The 18754-nt window shown below is 36.5% G+C and overlaps 1 protein-coding gene across 1 annotated transcript; it reads right to left on the reverse strand.

The window, feature by feature from the left end:
- Positions 1 to 10631: 10631 nt before the first annotated feature.
- On the reverse strand, positions 10632 to 14965 carry LOC114242176 (uncharacterized). The gene is made up of 2 exons (XM_028173231.2): positions 12550 to 14965; positions 10632 to 10793 (listed from the first exon to the last, which is right to left on the reverse strand). Exons 1-2 carry the CDS (start codon positions 14620 to 14622, stop codon positions 10701 to 10703), a joined length of 2166 nt encoding a protein of 721 aa, XP_028029032.2. The 5' UTR covers positions 14623 to 14965; the 3' UTR covers positions 10632 to 10700.
- Positions 14966 to 18754: the final 3789 nt, after the last annotated feature.

Here is an 18754-nt window from a genome sequence, read left to right on the forward strand (position 1 = left end):
CCTTGGTCAGGCAGTTTTAATTATTTCTATGACTCGCGGAAACCGAAGAAAACACTTCGGTTCGATAAGTTTTTTTCCCCTACCTAATCGTTGGTACCTTAAGGGGCTAAGTTATATAACGTAAGCGGTTTTATTGTTGTCATGGCAACGATTCTCCGGTCACCGTTCTCGTCGAACCCGTCGCTTGCGACGAAGGGCTCGACGAGTAAATTAACTCCCAGACACAGCCCACTGAGTTTCTCGCCGGATCTTCTCAGTGGGTCGCGTTTCCGATCCGGTGGTAGATTCTGCGAAGCACGACTCTTGCTAGGGTTCGTGTTAGCATCGTCGTCAGGTTTGAGCCCCGTGAGCTCACCTACAAACGTTAGGGTTACGCTGAAATAGCCTCTCAAGGCTCTCAGCTTAGGTAGGAAAAAAAAAAAAAAAGCAACGATTCATTATCGCGTAATAGCAATGTACAATAACATCCGAAATATAAAATTTGTCTACGAATCGAATTTAGTCTTATTGTATATTAAAAAAAGATATATGGCTTTGTTTGTTTATAAGTGCTCTTGTTAATGTTTTTATTTTTACGCTTTAGACACGCTGACAATCCCACGGTTCACTTGTTGCTTAACATTAAGCAAGTCCATTCACTTTACAGCGTAATGCCACCCACCTTGAGACATCAGATTGAAGTCCCATTAGTATTGGTAACCTAACCTAATGTATATAAGAACTGTCCTATCTTGCAAAAAATTACAGAAATAAACTGGATTGTGGTATCTACCCGTGCGGGCGCATACAATGCGCCTCTACCACCAATCATCTACATTTACAAATTGTATTTGATTTTTAATACACGATATATCCTAGTCCGACGTCCTAGAGGCCGGAGCCCCAAACATTGGTCCGACCAGATCTCCGAGCAAACCAGCGGACCACTTAACGCTGCACTACACCAGGCAACTGACCGGAACCGATGGAGGCTAACAGTCGACAAGCTAAAACGGAGTCACGATCCTCAGCAATGAGGGAGCGATGGAGAAGAAGAAGAAGAAGAACACGATATATCCTTGAATAGAAATATAATTCCTTAATCGTACTAATCAGTTTTGTGAATTATTAATTTTTGTTTATTTTTGCTAGGATAGGATTGGATGAGCACACCAGCTGCTAGATTCTGCAAAGCACTGCTCTTGTTAGGGCTATTTATGGCATATTCTCCCAATTTGAGCGAGGTTGAGCCCATGAGCTCACCGTCCGCGCGAAGCTTAGGCTTGTAACGAATAGGTAAGAAAAAAAAAGAACTCACACCCCACCTGTTGCTAAATGGTTATCGAACTGCATAGACATCAATAACGAAAATGCCGCCACCCACCTTGAGACGTGAGCTATGCCTTAGCTTTAAAATACAACGACTGCCACACCCTTCAAGCCGAAACGTTTTTGTTCTTCACTACAGAAATAGGAAGGGCTGAAGTCCCTACCCGTGCGGGTCATAAGACGCCGCACGAGATCTATCAATCGTCTAGGCAAAACAAAAAAAACCCAATTCCGAGATTTGCAAAAATTTAGAGCATTGAATGTGGATTCAGTGGAACATCAATTTCACCACACCAACCAGGTTATTCCGCAACTCGATTATCAAACAAATCCTTCTGAGAGCAGAGGAAGTTTCCCGAACATAAATCTATATCCCTTGACCAAACCAATGTTTACATGTAATTTAATTAATTAATTTAATTATTATTACATTTAATGTATACAAAAATCTGTGTATTATTAGATAAAGCAAAAAAAAAAATTCCCCCTTTTTACGAAAATTGCAGCAGACGGAGAAGTATGAAATTTTTCACGCTTATAGAGTATATAGAGAAGGAGTGCAGAATATTAATATTTGTTTATTATATTTGCAATATACATTAAGTCAATTAAAAAAACATACAACACACACCACCATATATTTGACATAACACATATATATGTATGTATACTCTTTGTTTATTGTCAAACTTGTTATTGTTGAAAGTCTGTGGTCAAATTGAGAATATATTAATATTGTTTTTCTTTAATATTACTTATTTGTTTATAGTGTAGTCCTGGCGAAATATGTGATTAAAGAATTATAATAGTCTTTGACAATATAACCATAATAAAAATGTTAAAACTTAAAATTTCAATTAATTATAGTCGAATTTCGGCTACTGTGCGACCACTAGTAATAACAATACGGTGCTGTTTCTTCATCGTGATATTCATTCATGAACACATATTTGGGTCGAATTTCTTTATCCAATTTGATACTTGTTTTTGTATCAGAACATTCATACTCACATGAATCGACACTGGTTTGACACATTTAAGATAGAGGTCAATCCCCAATGAGAATAGCCAACTATCAGAACAAACCAAATTCGACCATTGACATTTCTAACCTCTCACAAGTTAGTCTATTTATGATAATCCATTGTTATTGTAACAGTAAAAATGCCTATAAGTCGAAGGGAAATGCGTAAAATTCATTCAGAGTCGATCTTTTAACCCTTGGCCCAAGAGTGTGCTCTGGAAAATGATTTTAAATAATCCTACCATCGTTTTAAAATCGCATCGTATCGCCCTCAGAGCACAGTTCATCCCTATCTTTTGAATCCACTAGCTTCAGGCTATTTTGTTTTTTTTTATACTTTTTAGATTGGGTTAAACACTCTTCAAGATATGCTATGACATGTGCCTATTCATACAAAGTTTGAAGAGTCCTCAGCGGTGGGTTCGTCTTTGCTGCATCACTGACATTGATATTGACAGCACTGGGTGCTAAAAAAACAAGAATCAAATAGTTCGTTTTATTACAAACGATGCGGGAGGGTGATTTATAGATTGAAATAGGCTTTATAGATTCCATGCGGGCCTATAACAGACTGCAACAAAACCTATAAGTGGCATAATTTCTGCTGAATTAGAAATTTTAATCCGAAATCACTTAAAAAAATAATGACAAAAACACATTTTTACTACATTAAAACACCGAGAGCGCTGATGTCTTATTCATTGAAATTAAAGAATATATCGGTTATTCCGAATAGCTTACATAAATTTGCGTTAATATATGAAACTTGTTTTCTTTTTTCACATTATTTATGAGATACCAACTATCGTATTGAACGAAGTGCTTTGGATTCCGCAGTGAGTTTCTTAATGATACTTTTGATACAAACACATCGGTTCTAACTGTTTTAATTGGTAATTCCGGCGTTATTGATGTGGGAACATTTCTGTACTGCACGCGGACTAGAAACTCGATAACGTTTATTACAGTTTACTTATTTTTAATGTGTTTTTTTGGAAATCTATACATTTCTGGATATTGATAATTTATTTATAGCTGACGGTTACGATTTTTTTTATAAATTTCCTTTCACGACGCTACGACATGTTCCTGTGGTCTTCAAGTCAATTTAGCTGCTTGGCTGACATTCCTGACGTCCAGGAGTGACGGCGAACTCATCAGGTGGGCCATACGCGTCTGTCGACAAAGGCTTTAAAAAACTTTCGTAATAAACATTTTTTCAAAAGCTCACCGGATATCATCAAGCTTGACAACAACAATACTGACAATGTAAAACACATACCTAACTCCACATCATTTGAATTGGAAGAGAAAACAAAAGATCGGTTTTTTTTAAATTTAGTTTAGAGAAAATTGAAAGTAAAAAGGACAGGAATTTAGAAAAGTACCAATCAAATATCGAATATGACATTACGCAATTACTTTATACGAAAGAAAATGTCAAGAACATATTTTGTCGCAGGTGCTCTGGATCCTATAAGAACATAACTACCTAAAAGTTGTGTTCAGACAAATAATTGCTAGCTAGAATTCTCAATTTAAATTACATAATACGTTAAATTGCAACCAGACGCTATAATTTTTACAATTACTTAATTCTAAGTCCCTTAGGCGCTGTGAATTTATATCTCATTGTTCTAATAAATATATAAAAAAAAACTGAAACACGTCATTGCCGCTAGCTACCTAGTAAGGGCTCGTACATACACCTGTCATCTATTTTAATTAATCTGCTTATTTCAATTTAATTTTACTAATATTGACGGTACTTTCTGGAAGTACCAAAAACAACTAATCCTACATCGGATAAAGAAACATATACAAATAAAAAAACTTATTCTTTTAAATATATGTAGTTATATTAAGTGTCTTAGGATCTTATTTAAATCTTTCAGTTGAATTTTTTTTAATTGTCTGGAGGCGGTTGTGTAGAAGGAAATGAATTTTGTGTGGGTGTGTTTTTTTTATTACAGCCCAGCTGATGGTGAGTGGTTACCGTCGCCGATGGACTTCAGCATGCCAGGGGCAGAACCAAGCCGCTGCCTACCTTTAAGTAGTTTTCACAAGCCTCGTTTGAAGAAGGAAATGTACTATTGTCTTCGCAAAGACATTACCGGCGGGTGAAAATATTATAACTCATCTAGACTGAAAATCAAGAAACTTACCGAACGATATTTATTGGAGGCTTATGCCCCCTTCATTCCCATCACGTCACTGTTATAAAAAAGCAAAGCAAATAAATTATTACGTTTATTTTGTATCAGCTAGAACGAGACCTAAACGGGTCATAGTTTGGACGAAAAATAGGAGAGTTGAGGGTTTTTTTTTGTTTGCGTCTATTGTCTTTCCTATTATTGGCTGCGGTCACGACAGGCTGTGGAATGCGAGTGTGAACGATGCCCGGTACAAGTAGGATAAGTTTGAAATGAAAAAAATGAAGAAAAAAAGAAAAACAAGAAACATAAAATGGTAAGAATTACTCGGATTGTTTCGATCTCTGATTGTAATCTATCCGGAACGTCAAAGCGAAGATCTTGTATCGAGCTGGTGATTTTTGCTCGGGAGACCGCCGTTCCGAATATTAATGTTCGGAGCCTGCGTGTATGCAGGCTCTCTTAGCAAACGTCATTAGCGCGATTCTGTTTTTTTGCCAGATTTCTTCTAATCAATATGGAAGGTATGAGTTTTGAAAAAAAAAGCAAATAAATTATATGGTTTATATAAATGTATATATTTTTCCTTTCTTTAGATGGTTTCAAAGAATGTCTTAATTCAAAAGTACTACAGGACATAACTGTAAATGCTTTTGTTCATGGACACGTTTTATCCCTTTAAGCTTGTCACCTATGTGGTGACTGCTGACGCTTTATTTGATTCTATGATGTTTGTGTAATGTATTTTATTATCTTTCACATTTATTCTATAGACGGGTCAATGAACTCACGACTCGACTGGTATTTTGGGAGTACTCGCAACATCAGGTGGTTGCTTATAGATATCAAAACATGAATTCCTCTACCCCCCTTGATAAGTGAATTCTATGTCTAAATTGTTCAGTACAACGACCCCACCCTCCAAACTGGTATGCATTATATTCCATTGCAGTAGAAATAGGCGCCTACCCGTGCCTACCCACCAGACAACGCCAACACAAAATAATCTAATTAATATTACAGATATGGATGACATGACGGGTGACAGTTATTATTGGGGTAAAAATTACGTGCTATAGTCTACGCTATAGTTTATTAAAATTTAATTCAACGATCATTTAGAAATAGGTATGTACTGAATAATTCATGAAAAGATTCACTTCTAATATTCTGCTGCTATTTTAAGCCATTCAAAGTTAAGTAGTGAAGTATGAAACTAAAATGATTCCATAAGACGTCCGTGCCTTTAATGTTCCGACACATAATAATATGTAAGTGTAACTCTTATAAATAAAAATCTGCCGCACAAATCCGCTTGGTTGGACACACATAAAATTAATGTTTGTCAAAATTTCAAAGATTGGAATCTTTTGAAATTTCAAAAACCACATCACGGCCATTTTGTTTTATGGCTTTACCACATTTACATAACTATTGTAGTTTTATGGTGATCGGTACTGTATCCCAAATATATGCCGAGATCAAAAACTGGTCGGGGTCAATGGTCCCCACTCATTAGTTTCTGATCACATGCCGCAGAAACACAGAAACGTTACAACAGCCGTTGGAATTTTGAAGAAAACGCGTTTTATCACGAAACCTTAAAGGCTATATTCGAGCGGACAACTTTTTAAATATATTTTTTTCAATAAAGGCACATAACTGGTTCTAAATGTAGACGCTTGAAATGATAAAATTCCTCGGTTGGGCACCTATAGATTAGGAAATTCTTCTAAACTATAAGTTAGAAATGTTTATTGGGACTGAGCCCCGGGCCGGTTTGCACCGGTTCCATCTGGCTTTTACCTGATATATTCGGTTGTATTTCAAATTATTTTTCATTCGTATGAGCGATACGAGTTTTGTACGCCGTGATTTAATGTGGACGCGCGACTAAAGATCCCGTATATTTGCATTCAATCGATTCCAAATTACATATTCTACACTCAAAACAATTGAGTTTGGCAATTTACTGGTCCTTTGTTACTATGTTTTAGTAAAGAAACTTGCGCATGAGTCATCTGTCAGGAATTCAGCATAAGACAGCGAGGCGCAAGCCGTCTTTTAATTGAATGAGTAATTACAGCTATTTTTAACTGTTTCAAAATGAATCAGTAACTGTTCTCTTTCACAGCGACGCGTCAAGTAATACATTTTTGATTTTATCGTCTCCCGTGACATTTTTTGATCAAACTTCACCTTTGACTATCTTACTTTAAGCGGGCAAAACACTTGCCAGGGTCATTGACAATGCTTATAGTGAGCTGTATCGACCGTGAACATACTCACCGACATACTGACACGTGTGTAGATCACATTAGGTACGTACATACTTGAGAAAAACAGGAACTTCTATCTCTCAGATTCTATCTCTAGGTCAAAAATACATGATTTTTACTTAGAGTATACGTGCTTACGGGTCATACGGCATTAGGTGGATCCATAGGCAACATAAGCGAATGCCGCCACCCACTTCAGTTTTTTGAAGTTATACTTCTTTAGGCGCGTTATGAAAAATTGATGAGAGTGAAATTTTACGATGCGCGCGCACCGTGACACAAAATTAACAGAATGAAGTTGCCCACCAAATCGCTCATTACAATACGACCGACGTAACTTGGCGAGTTTGAATAAAGCCGCAGGTGAACTTTGCGAGCCGTACCGAGAATTACCGAATTTATACGATGTCAAGAAAAGGGATGTCCAATATGCGTGTTTGAGGATGTTGTTTAATCGATTTTTTTTTTAAATTGATTAAAATATAAATAAATAAAAAAAAATTATTAAAATAAAGTAAAACTTCTTACGCGCGTACACAAGTACACGCACCCTTTTTTTTTCTTCTTAATTTTATAAAATCGAAAAATCTTGACAAATGAACCCGTCAAAATGAAATTGGTAAATAATATTTTTGTATTTCCTATTAAAAATGTTTACTGAACCCAAACAATTAAGCACTGATAACCGCCTTAGCTTAATGGCCAGTCAGCCAACAACTATAGCAAAAATTTCAATCTCCGGTCGGCATTAACTTCATTAGTTCTTTCCCACTAATACTCTACAAATTTTACAACTTCCAGTTGAGACTAGTTCCAATAGAAAGAGAGGGGGACTAATGTATATTTTTCATTTAAACTTTTATAAGCACTTGTACTGATTAACTGAATGATTAAGTACAGCTGGTGGTGTTTTATTAACTACAGCTTACTGGTGGTAGGACGTCTTGTGAGTCCGCATGAGTAGGCACCACCGCCCTGCTTATTTCTGCCGTGAAGCAGTAATGTGTTTCGGTTCGAAGGGCTAGGTAGCCGTTGTACCTATACTAAAGCCTTACAACTCATATCTCAAGGTGGGCGGCGGCATTTACTTTGTATTGTCTATGGGTTCCAGTAACCACTTAACACCAGGTAGGCTGTGAACTCATCCACTCATGTAAGCAATGAAAAAATTAAAATTAAAGCTGCTACATTTTAAGATGGAGACATCCAACTAAGGAACGTTATTTTCGAAATTTCACCTCCGAACAGTAAATAAAGGATTTAACGGCCGTGTGGTAAATAAGCACTTTAAGATAAATGAAATTTCATATATCTTATTCTGGTTAGAAATAGATGTCCATCTATGTGAAAATCTGGGTTGAGGCCGTTTAACATGGAACGTATAACTTCAACACTGTTGCATCGTGCCTTATAGGCGTGAATTTCTAGCCTCCTTTGAATAGAATGCATCCATTCCCCTACTACATATTATGTGTATAAATGAGAATTTGGTACTTCTGCTAGCTCAGTTTCTTCAGGCAGTCAGGCTCGGGGTACAAAGATATTTTGCCTGGCTATTTTTCATCACACTTTAAACACAATACTTCTGTATTATTTACATATATGTTTGTTCTTCACATATAGATGTGTCTGTTAAAAGAATCATGACATATTAGGACACCCACCGCCATGTAGAGCTAGCTCTATTAGCTATAAAATTGAAAATACAGACTCCTAGATTCATAGAAGTCACTAAGGGTATGCGTAGTGACTTGACCATGTCGCTGACGTTATTGATATCTCTGAGCTACGATGATGACAATAAGATGAACCAAGGGCGTTTGCTTTCGATGAATTGAGAAAGGAATACAAAACAGACGTCGACACGACGAAATGTTCCAAAATTTCAAATGGTCTGAGCAACTAAAGTAACTGCAATGAGCATCATAATTGAGGGTATCATTTAACAGTCCGTTGCGTTCCATTCTACACCATCTTAGAACGCCTAATTAAGAAACGTGTTAGCAATATTTAGCTGGACGTAAAACGGAACGCATCGCGTACAGAATACAGCTTTATTGTTTCAAGCTTGTTATCGGAATTAGCGTGTTTTTTTCAAATGATTCACACCCATAGTTCATGGACGTTTTTCGTACGAAAATTCATGAAATACACTTTGAGGTAAATTGTTTTTTCACTTCTCCTATATGTTATCCATAGGTACAAGATTCGTTGAAATTTAAACATTGTAAATGACGGCAGTATTTTAGATATCGCCTATCAGCACTTACGCCGCTTTGTCGCTTCAAAGACACCAGTAATTTAGAAAGGATTATTTGTGGCTTGACTCATATTGTGGCAAAAACGTCCCGATTTGAAATTTTCATATCCAAAGTAGGTACATTCCCGTCAAAGTTAAAAATCTTATTCACTAAAGTTGTGCACAACATTTATTTCCAATATATTGCAAATGTACAGTTTCCAGACAACATTTTGATCGAAGTTTTTTTATTCAAGTCTTATCGGAAGACCTTAACTTTCAAATCAACTACTTGCCGTTTCCCGAAAATCTAAACCCCAGATCACAGTTTAGCCAACCGTTATACTCAATTGAGTCTTCGACCACGTGTCCCAAAGTGCCAAAACTTCAGGATTCACGATATAATGTCTCGAGCTACGAAAACCACTCAACACCGGTACTTCCAATTCCACTTAACAAGGTGGGCCGCCATATAACCTGGCTTCATTACGATAAAAAATGAAAAATAAAACAATCTCTATGTAAATATGTATCTCCGAAACACAAGTCGGCGATAGCTTTCAATATAAACAGGAATATAAGTAGCTATTTACAAAACCCATATCTCGATAGTGGAAGTTATTTTATTAATGTTCCTTCAATTTATCTAATCGTGTTAATAAAACAGAAATGTTACCCTAACGTCAATTATTACTCGTAGTATTTGACATCAGACTAATAAATTTGGAGGTACCTTGTGCAGAAAGATATTTTAGAATGCTTAGAATATTTTAGTGTGTGGTCGCCTTTTTATGGAGTTGCGATGATAATTTAATTAAACTAGTGGTCGCCTGACAATCGAAATTCGACTATAATCACTGGTACCTAACGACTTAGATTCACTTTACGTATTTACATTTTCTTTTTTGTAATGAATTCTTTTCTTATTGTTTTTTTTTATTAAGATCAAAACTCGTCAATAGTTAGACCAAAAAACAGTTGGCAAAAACAGGACAAAAAGGTATTTGGGTGTTTCGTTATTATCTTATTATATTTAAGTATTATGTCAAAAAAAAATCGCCTATTGGGCGTGTTTTCCATTTAGAGCAATACAGAAATGTTCTTTTCGATTTAGCTCCTGCTTATAGTTGGATATATGTATGTTTCATTTCAAATCCAATAACATTCGTACTTTTCAATAACTAATAAATTAGGTATGTAGTCCTTTGAGTTAATTGTCAGTATCTGCTCGTGAGTTAACTTTTGTTTTATTTAATATATAACAGGCACTGTTGTTTTCCCAAATAAATAAAGCCTTTAATACATGAGAATCAGTTTTAGAATAATTTGGGACAATTTAACATATAACATGCATTGTTGGTTCCATTGTGGAACCATTTACGATTTGTAGTACTTCATTTGGGGCACAAAAGTAATGAAGTGAAGACCTCGTACCGGGAGTCGTAACGTGGGCAGAAAACCAATTAGGCAGTATGATGACCTGGACAAAATAGCTGATAAGGACTGGATGCGAAAGGCAAGAGACTGAAGGTAATGGAGTGCATATGAAGAGTGAGTGACACGGTTTGGTAGAAGGCATCTGAGAAGTTGAAGCTATTGAATATCGGAAGTTCAAAATGAATACCAAAACAAAGCAAAAAAAAGACGTTCTCAAAATACAGTCTCCTTTCCTTAAATTTTATTAATCATTGTTTTCACTAACGCCGCTTTTTCATTTGTATAATTTTCATGAACATGTTCTTGCATACATCTTTTTGGGCGACGTCTTGTTCAACCCACGAGGTTCGCACCTGAAAACCATGAGTATTATAATCGACCTAAAGGATAAAACGATGTGTCTACGCATATTGAGTGGTGCGAACATGCCAGTGTTCAAATCCCGCTGGATCCCGGAATCCCGAGATCCCGTTTTTTTTTGTACTATAATTAAGTATGAATCGCGTCACAAAAATTATTACTGCAAAATTTCTAACTTTCGTAATCACTATCCAATCGATACATAGTCCTGAAGTTTCAATGCAGCTAGTGGCATTTACGTTGTCACGTCTATGGGATCACATAACCACTTCGCATCAGACGAGCCGTGAGCTTTTTTATCCTTCAAAAAACTTAGTAAGTTACGGTCACAGTACACTGTCAAAATTTACGAACAATGCAAAATCAAGCAACTTTAGATTTAAGAAAAAAAAAAAATTATCCAAACTTTTATTACTCAAACCTACCTCAAGCCACAGCGCAACAAACATCAGAACTATCACAACTATTCTAACTGTTCGACTATAATTATCAGAGCACGTAAATATAAACGAACGCAAATCAAGAACACGCGAACCTATAAATTATAGTTGCTGCAAGTTTCATAAACTGTCAAGCCGATATAGTCTAGGAGACAAGAGTCAATTAACATAACAATTTGCGCGTCCCACTCGACTCGTGTACAAGAATGAGATATGCAATACGAAGGCGGCGCTCTAATATTTGTTTATCGTGTGGGCGCTAGTGCTAATAAGAATATGTGGGCTATGCACCTAATTTCAGACTTGATATTACATTAAGATGCATGATAAGGTGCACTATGGAAATAAACCATATATAGCTATATATACTTGTTAATGAGTCTATGGGAGAAAGCGGAAATGTCGTAACTTGCATTTTGGGCTAAATCACTTTTTTCTATGTTCTTGTATAAAAAATAACGTTTCCAAAGCTTACCATATCAACTTTCAATTAATTTTTTTGTTCCTTGAGCTACGTCAGCGTAACCCTAACATGTAAATGAACTCTCGGGGCACAAACCTGGAGGCGTTGCTAACACTAGCTCCAGCAAGAGCAGTGCTTCGCAGAGTCTACCACCGGATCGGAAACTCGACCAACGGAGAAGATCCGGTGAAACTCAGCGGGTTGTGTCTATAGGTTAGTTTACTTGCCAAACCCTTCGTCGCAAGCGACGGGTTTGACGAGAGCAGTAACCGGTGCTTAGGGTACCTAAAAGCACTGTTAGTGGATCGGGAGGATCCGAAATGACGTGTTTAGGGCATTTTCAACTTTCTATCTCTGTAAATATAATTGGGTTTTTCATATTACGACAATTCCACTTTCTTCCGTCGATGTCTTATATATTATATTACCCCTATAGAACTAAATTCATAGCGATGAAACCTAATTATAGCATTTAATTATTTAAAATTTATCCTCTTCACAAATAATTTGTGAACGAAAAAAGTGTTTCTCATCACTACGGTCGTAAGGCAAATGAATCCTTCGTATCTGCGCAAAAATGATTGCAGTATTTCTTATCGTGAAATATTATACATAAAACCAACAGAAAAATAAATAAACGTTCCATGACCTCATTTAACCCAAAAACTATAAATAGATAATGGCATGTCTAAATGTACAACGAGTTTAAAATAAGTGTGAAACGATTGTATTTTTTTACGCTCAAATACAATACTGGCACGCAAACATTTTAATAAAAGAAAATAGTATGGTGAATTGATTTTGTCTCTAAACAACTCGACACCCGTTTGGGTACTGGGAACATACTGAGATCATTTCCTTGGCAGACTTTCTGCAGCACGCCGGGATCATCTCACACAAGGGCTGGTGGACACAATCAGGTATTGCTTCAATTGGTACACAACTCTCAGGAATGGCGCTTCCTAGACATTTCGGTATAAACACACAGTGAGGTTGATGTCGACAAACAAACTTGCTTTGTGGTCTTACTTGAGTGGCTATCGAATCTTTGGCGGTCAGAATGAGATAGTCTCTTGTGCATATCGGTACTTCCGCACATCTTGGCTTGTGCTCACAAGACCCAGTCATCAGATTCTGTTTAGTTCTTTCAATCATACATTCCGGCACTTTCTGGCACATCGGGACGTGTATACAAGAGTTTTTTAATTTCGGGTCATATTTGTGTTTGTAACAGCATCTAACTATTTCGCACGGCGGCGTGTGGTCACATAGACTCTGCACAAACTTCTCAGCCTTTAAATTCGAAGTCTGACAATGTCGAACTTCGACACTCGGAATATCGTATTGACAGCTCTGATCGCAACCATTCTTGAGGCTTTTCAAATTTGTGTAGACGTCGTAAATGCTGCCTCTCGTCTCCGGAACGGACCAAACTCCGATCGGATTTTCTTTCGGTGGAGGTAAGTTTAGACAGCCATTAATTAAAACACAAGGAGGATTGTGTATACACAGGATTTCACCTTTGTATTTAACCGTTAGAGCTTGAGTTATTTCGTCGTGAGGTTGCTGACATGGTGTACTAGCGCTTTCGATCATATGAGTTCCTTCAATGGATTTGTTTTTGCCCTTCGTTTTCTGTTTACTTTTTTTGGGAAAACATTCGCATTGGATGTTCGCAGATTTTGATTTGGAATTCTTTTTGGTGATTGTTTTCGTTTTAGAACTATTAACTTTGCCAGAAGCATCAGTGGCCTTAGCGGTTTTTGAAGAATTATCTGATTTTTTATTTTTTTCACAAAAGCATCGATGCTGCTCTTTGTGAAGTGCAGGCGAAATATCTGTGCAAGAACATTGTATGTCTTTTGATTTATTTTCTGGATCAGATTTGAAGAACTCGCAGTTATCAGGCGAACATACTGGCTTAACATCTTGGCATACACAGGGTTTTAACGATCCTGCCTTATAGTTAGGTTTATTTTTACAGAATTTGTCCACAATATTGTTCCAAAAACTCGAAGATCTTGACGGCAGATTCGAAGAAGACGATGTATTCTTGCTTTGTGTTTTCCGTAAAGTAGTTTGCTCCTGGTATGGGTTGGTAAATACCTGATATGGACCTAGTTTTGAAGGAAATTGTTGTTCCTGGTGCTTACGATACTTTTTAGTTTTATACATCTTGTATTCTCTTCGTATTTCATCTTTTAATATCCTTTTACAGTCTCTTTCATTTTTATTGCTACCGTCATCATGTTGAGACGAGAGAGAAACTGTTACACTTGTATTAGAATACTGTTTAACGGGAGCTTTGGGCTTTCTCTGGAATAGAGACACCTGAGTTTCTTTCATGTTACCAAAAGCTTTACAATGAGTGGTACATACTGGTTGTACTATGTAATTATTACGCCTTGCATAAAATTTATTTCTGCCCTTCCTGTTATTTCTCTTTTGGACTTGACAAGTCTTATCTTTGGTGTTTTTTAATTTTGTTTCTTTCACTGCGTATAGTTTGTAATAAGACCTACCAAACATACTCGAAAAACATGGTAGAAGTTTGTGTTTCAATAACGAAACTTTTGATTCATTAAGAGATTTACGTTTATCTTCATTATATTCTTTTGTCACCAGTGTTTTGGCACTTTTCTTTTTGATAGCTTTTATAACTTCACCCGCTTGAATTGTATTAGATGCGTATATAAACAAATCACTTCTGTTTTCAATTTCACGAGTAGCAAATGAAAATACATCGTTCAACTTGTGCTTGTTTTTCTTTAGTATTGGTGTTTCACTGCTGGTTATATTATGTTTACTACGAGTATCTTTTGGGGTTTCAAGTATGATACTGTCGTCGAAATCGGAACTGTCTGAATGTACTTCAATAAGTTCAGGGTCATATGTCTTTAAGAAAGCTCCTTCGAACATGTTGACCCTTCACTTCAATGTGACCTTTCGGCATAACGATCTTTTTGGTATTTTCATAATTAACACTGTTCATTAATTTTCCTCACATCTTTATTGTTTTATGTTTCAGATTTTTTTGTGACAGCTTCGAATTTGACAGCATCTGCCTAACGTTTTTTTCTATCATAGTGTTATAAATTCAAACTGTGTTGATTAAAAGTAGGTGTAATTTCAAAGAGTTCTTCATTCTTAGAGCATAGAGTGCTTTTTCACATACACGCGGTAAAGGCATTGCTGTCTAAAATAGTCGTGTGATAAATGGAAATAGAAGAAAGGCATGCTGTGCCGATCTCACAAAATGTGATGTAAAAACAAGAAGAAGGTCATTGTAGAAATTACGACGAAGGAAAATCTTCCACCGAGTCGTTGACATAGCTTGGTAGACCGACGATCCGAATGCTGTTTTTCAGAACTTGTATAAACATTTAAACTAGCTTATCTTTAAAATGTTGTAAGCGAGATTCAGGCATCTGTCAAATATTTTGAGTTCTGTGGTGGCTATCCGCTATGGTCACCAAAACTTACGAAAAAAATATTTCAAATGAAGCGTTTTTTTTCGATTGCCAAATTATTTTCAATACCTAAATGACTTAAGTCATATATTATTAGGTAGTTGGAATTAAGGGCTTATCGGATGATTGTAGAAAGTATTAGTAATGTGACTTAAGAAGACGCTTGCCCAAACAGCAGTTACTAAATATCGTATTCTTAATGTAACCGGAAATTTTAAAACAGAAGCAATGAAAATTAAATTAAGGTAATGAATACAAGCGGACTATTGCAGCCTAACATCGGTGAATAGATGTGCGTTTTTCTTGTTTCATTGATGCGTAATGCTATGCTCTCTACATCGTTACATTTTTGTTACTCAAACAGAATCCAGTTCGATAGCCCTGACATTCCAAAAACAACGAGGTCAGAAACAAAAGAGTGAAAAACAAAAAAACAAAAAAAACACAACTAAATTAATTCCGTAAAATTCATAATCTCTCAAAGGAATTCCTTGCGCATTGTTCGTTAGCGTACAAAAAATAACATCACAGAATAAACCGACCGCTCGAAGCCGGGGTAATGCACTAAAACAAAGGGTACAATGTGCCCGCTGAATATTATTATTATATGAATTAAACGGTGAATTAATATGCTGACGTGATACGTCATTGTGGAAGCGTTGCGCTTTCGTGTGGAGGGGATTATAAACGACACGACACGATTTGATACTTTAATTTATTGTTGCCATTATAATCACCTCAGCTACATGTCTAATGAAGAAAAACTCGCTATCCTCAGATAAGTTTTCTAAGGGAGCAATTAAACGCAGTTTCCAACTTAAGTCACTTCTCTTGAACAGTCTATCCAGAAGCACTAGTCAATAATAATTCTGATTAATGATCACTCATGACTCGCTATCCTCAGATATGATTCCTAAGGGAGCAATTAAACGCAGTTTCCAACTTAAGTCACTTCTCTCGAACAGTCTATTCAGAAGCACTAGTCAATAATAATTCTGATCAATGATCAGCATCTCCATCTGCTATAAATAATAAAATTAAAAAAATATTTCAAGCAGTCTAACTAAAGCCACTGAAGATGATAGAAATTTACAAGAGTGAGTTACGTAGGCATTGATATTGGTAATGATATAGATATACTGTATGAGAGAGACTTATATATATTAGTAATATATAATAATAATAATATATAATAAATAAAGTATAACTTCACTTTTTTTTTCCAATTCGCTGGTAGCCTAAGGAGCTAATCTAGCTACGCCCAGACGGGTAAGTGAGCTCACGGACTCAACCCGAGAAAATTTGTTAAGTTTATAAATTAATATGCTAATAAACCAGTAAGTAACTACCGTTATGATGCAATCGTATCCTCGATTTCATCATACCAGCCAGTTTCATTTATTTTTAAAGAAGCCTTTCATTGGTATGTAGCATACATTTATTATTATTTTCTCTACTTATTCACTAGTAGCCTAAGAGACTATTCCAGGTAGGTGAGCTTACGGGCGCAACCTGGGATAATTTGCTAACACTAGTCATAGTAAGGGCAGTACTTCGCAGAATCTACTACCGAATCGGAATCTCGACCCACTGAGAAGATTCGACGAGAAACTCAGTGGGCTGTGTCTAGAGGTTAGGACTATATTCAAGTCAAGAATATAGTCACTACAATTTCAGTTGCTAAGTTTTAAATTTAGCGTTTACCACTAGATATATTAACTTACCTTCTCAAGCACTTTCAGCAAATAGCTACAGCATCATTATTTGTAAATATTTATATTCTTTTTGTTTTCACATCAAAAAAACATATATTTCAATCGCTACGATCAAATTGAACAGCCCCACTACAAAACTATACCCGACGTCACACCGTAAAATAAAAGGGAATAGAATTAAAAAAAGAAAAAAAAGCAAGCGAAGGTGAATGCTAGTTCGTTTTAGACAAAATGAATCGACCGAAAGGGTTAGCATATTAATGTAATAAAGGTGGGGTCCCTCCGTAATCATACCTGATCCGGCAACGGTGCGTTTATTTCTTTTTTAGTTTCACTAAATTAAAAACGGGACGGATATTAGGAAGGCAGAGACGATACTATTACCTGGATAACGAATTATATGTTTGTATCGACAAAAAGCGTACAGTACTCGATTAAGTGCGATGTATGTATAATCTAATACATGCGCTATGCACGTAAGATTACTCTTTCACTATCCTAGAAAAATTTTGAGGTAAAAACCGTACAATATTAGATTAAGTCTAAGCGTGCGATGTATAATCTAATAGTATATATTACTATGCACTCAAGATTACTTTTTCATTATCGTAGAAACCTTCGGAGGCTTTCACGTTTCAAGGTCTGTACTGGTGGTCATGGACTACGATATCACTTAACACCAGGTGGGACCGGAACTCGTATTACGATAGGATCCAGTTAAAAAGTTAATTAACACAACGCCTACTGTTCGGTTAAACTGAGACAGAATTTGTTTAAAAGAAATATCTGGATACTGGTGATTTATTTGGAAGAGCACGTGTAAGTATAAGATTTGTAATGTTTGATATGTTATTATAATGTTTGATATGTTCTTTTTTTTTCCTACCTAGTCTATTAACCTCGAGGGGTTATAATAGATTCTCCGGGTGAATAGGTGAACACACGGCGCTCAACCCTGATGACGTTGCTAACACTGACCCTAGCAAGAGCCGTGCTTCGCAGAATCTTCGCAGGACTTTTACTGGTGGTAGGACCTCTTGTGAATCCGTGCGTATAGGTACCACCACCCTGCTTATTTCTGCCGTAAAGCAGTAATGCGTTTCGGTTTGAAGGGTGGGGCAGCCGTTGTAACTATACTGAGACCTTAGAACTTATATCTCAAGGTGGGTGACGCATTTTACGTTGTAGATGTCTATGGGCTCCAGTAACCACTTAACACCAGATGGGCTGTGAGCTCGTCCACCCATATAAGCAATAAAAAAAAAAACTACCACCGGATGGGAAACGCGACTCACTGAGACGATCCAGCGAGAAAGTCAGTGAGCTGTGCCGTGAGTAATATCTTCACGGATATGTGTAGGTGCTACGCCTTGTCTTAAACTCACTGGTAGTTCAATTTTGAACTCTAAGACAGCAGTAGCGTGCTACGACTGGAAACTTAGAACACCAGTTATACAATTGCAATTACGCCCTTACGTCTTAAACTGGCAATATTCAATGTGAGTTCTTATTAAATTCAATACAGCGCTTTTATCTCAGAAATAATATGTGTTGTATTGCAAGCCCCTGTAATTTTTTAAAAACAATTTTCGTCATTCGATAGAAGCGACTGACTAATTTTGATACTAGAAAAAAAACTAAAAAAGAAAATAAACGGTGCGCGTGCAACTTGGTGCACTTGAAAGAAGTGAAACTCTTTCTGAGGTGGGTAGTGTTGTAGTTTTCTTAATTGTTCATCCTTAAATCAAATTTCTCTTGTAATAGGGAATGCTATGTATAAGATAAAAACGACCTCTCTCCTAAATCGAGTGGTTTGCGAGACGCTTTGTATATTTTCTCACTCTCGCTCGTCCTAAATTGTATCTT

The sequence above is a fragment of the Bombyx mandarina genome, chromosome 11 (genome assembly GCF_030267445.1).
Source record: "Bombyx mandarina strain Sakado chromosome 11, ASM3026744v2".
Classification (NCBI taxonomy): Eukaryota; Metazoa; Arthropoda; class Insecta; order Lepidoptera; family Bombycidae; genus Bombyx; species Bombyx mandarina.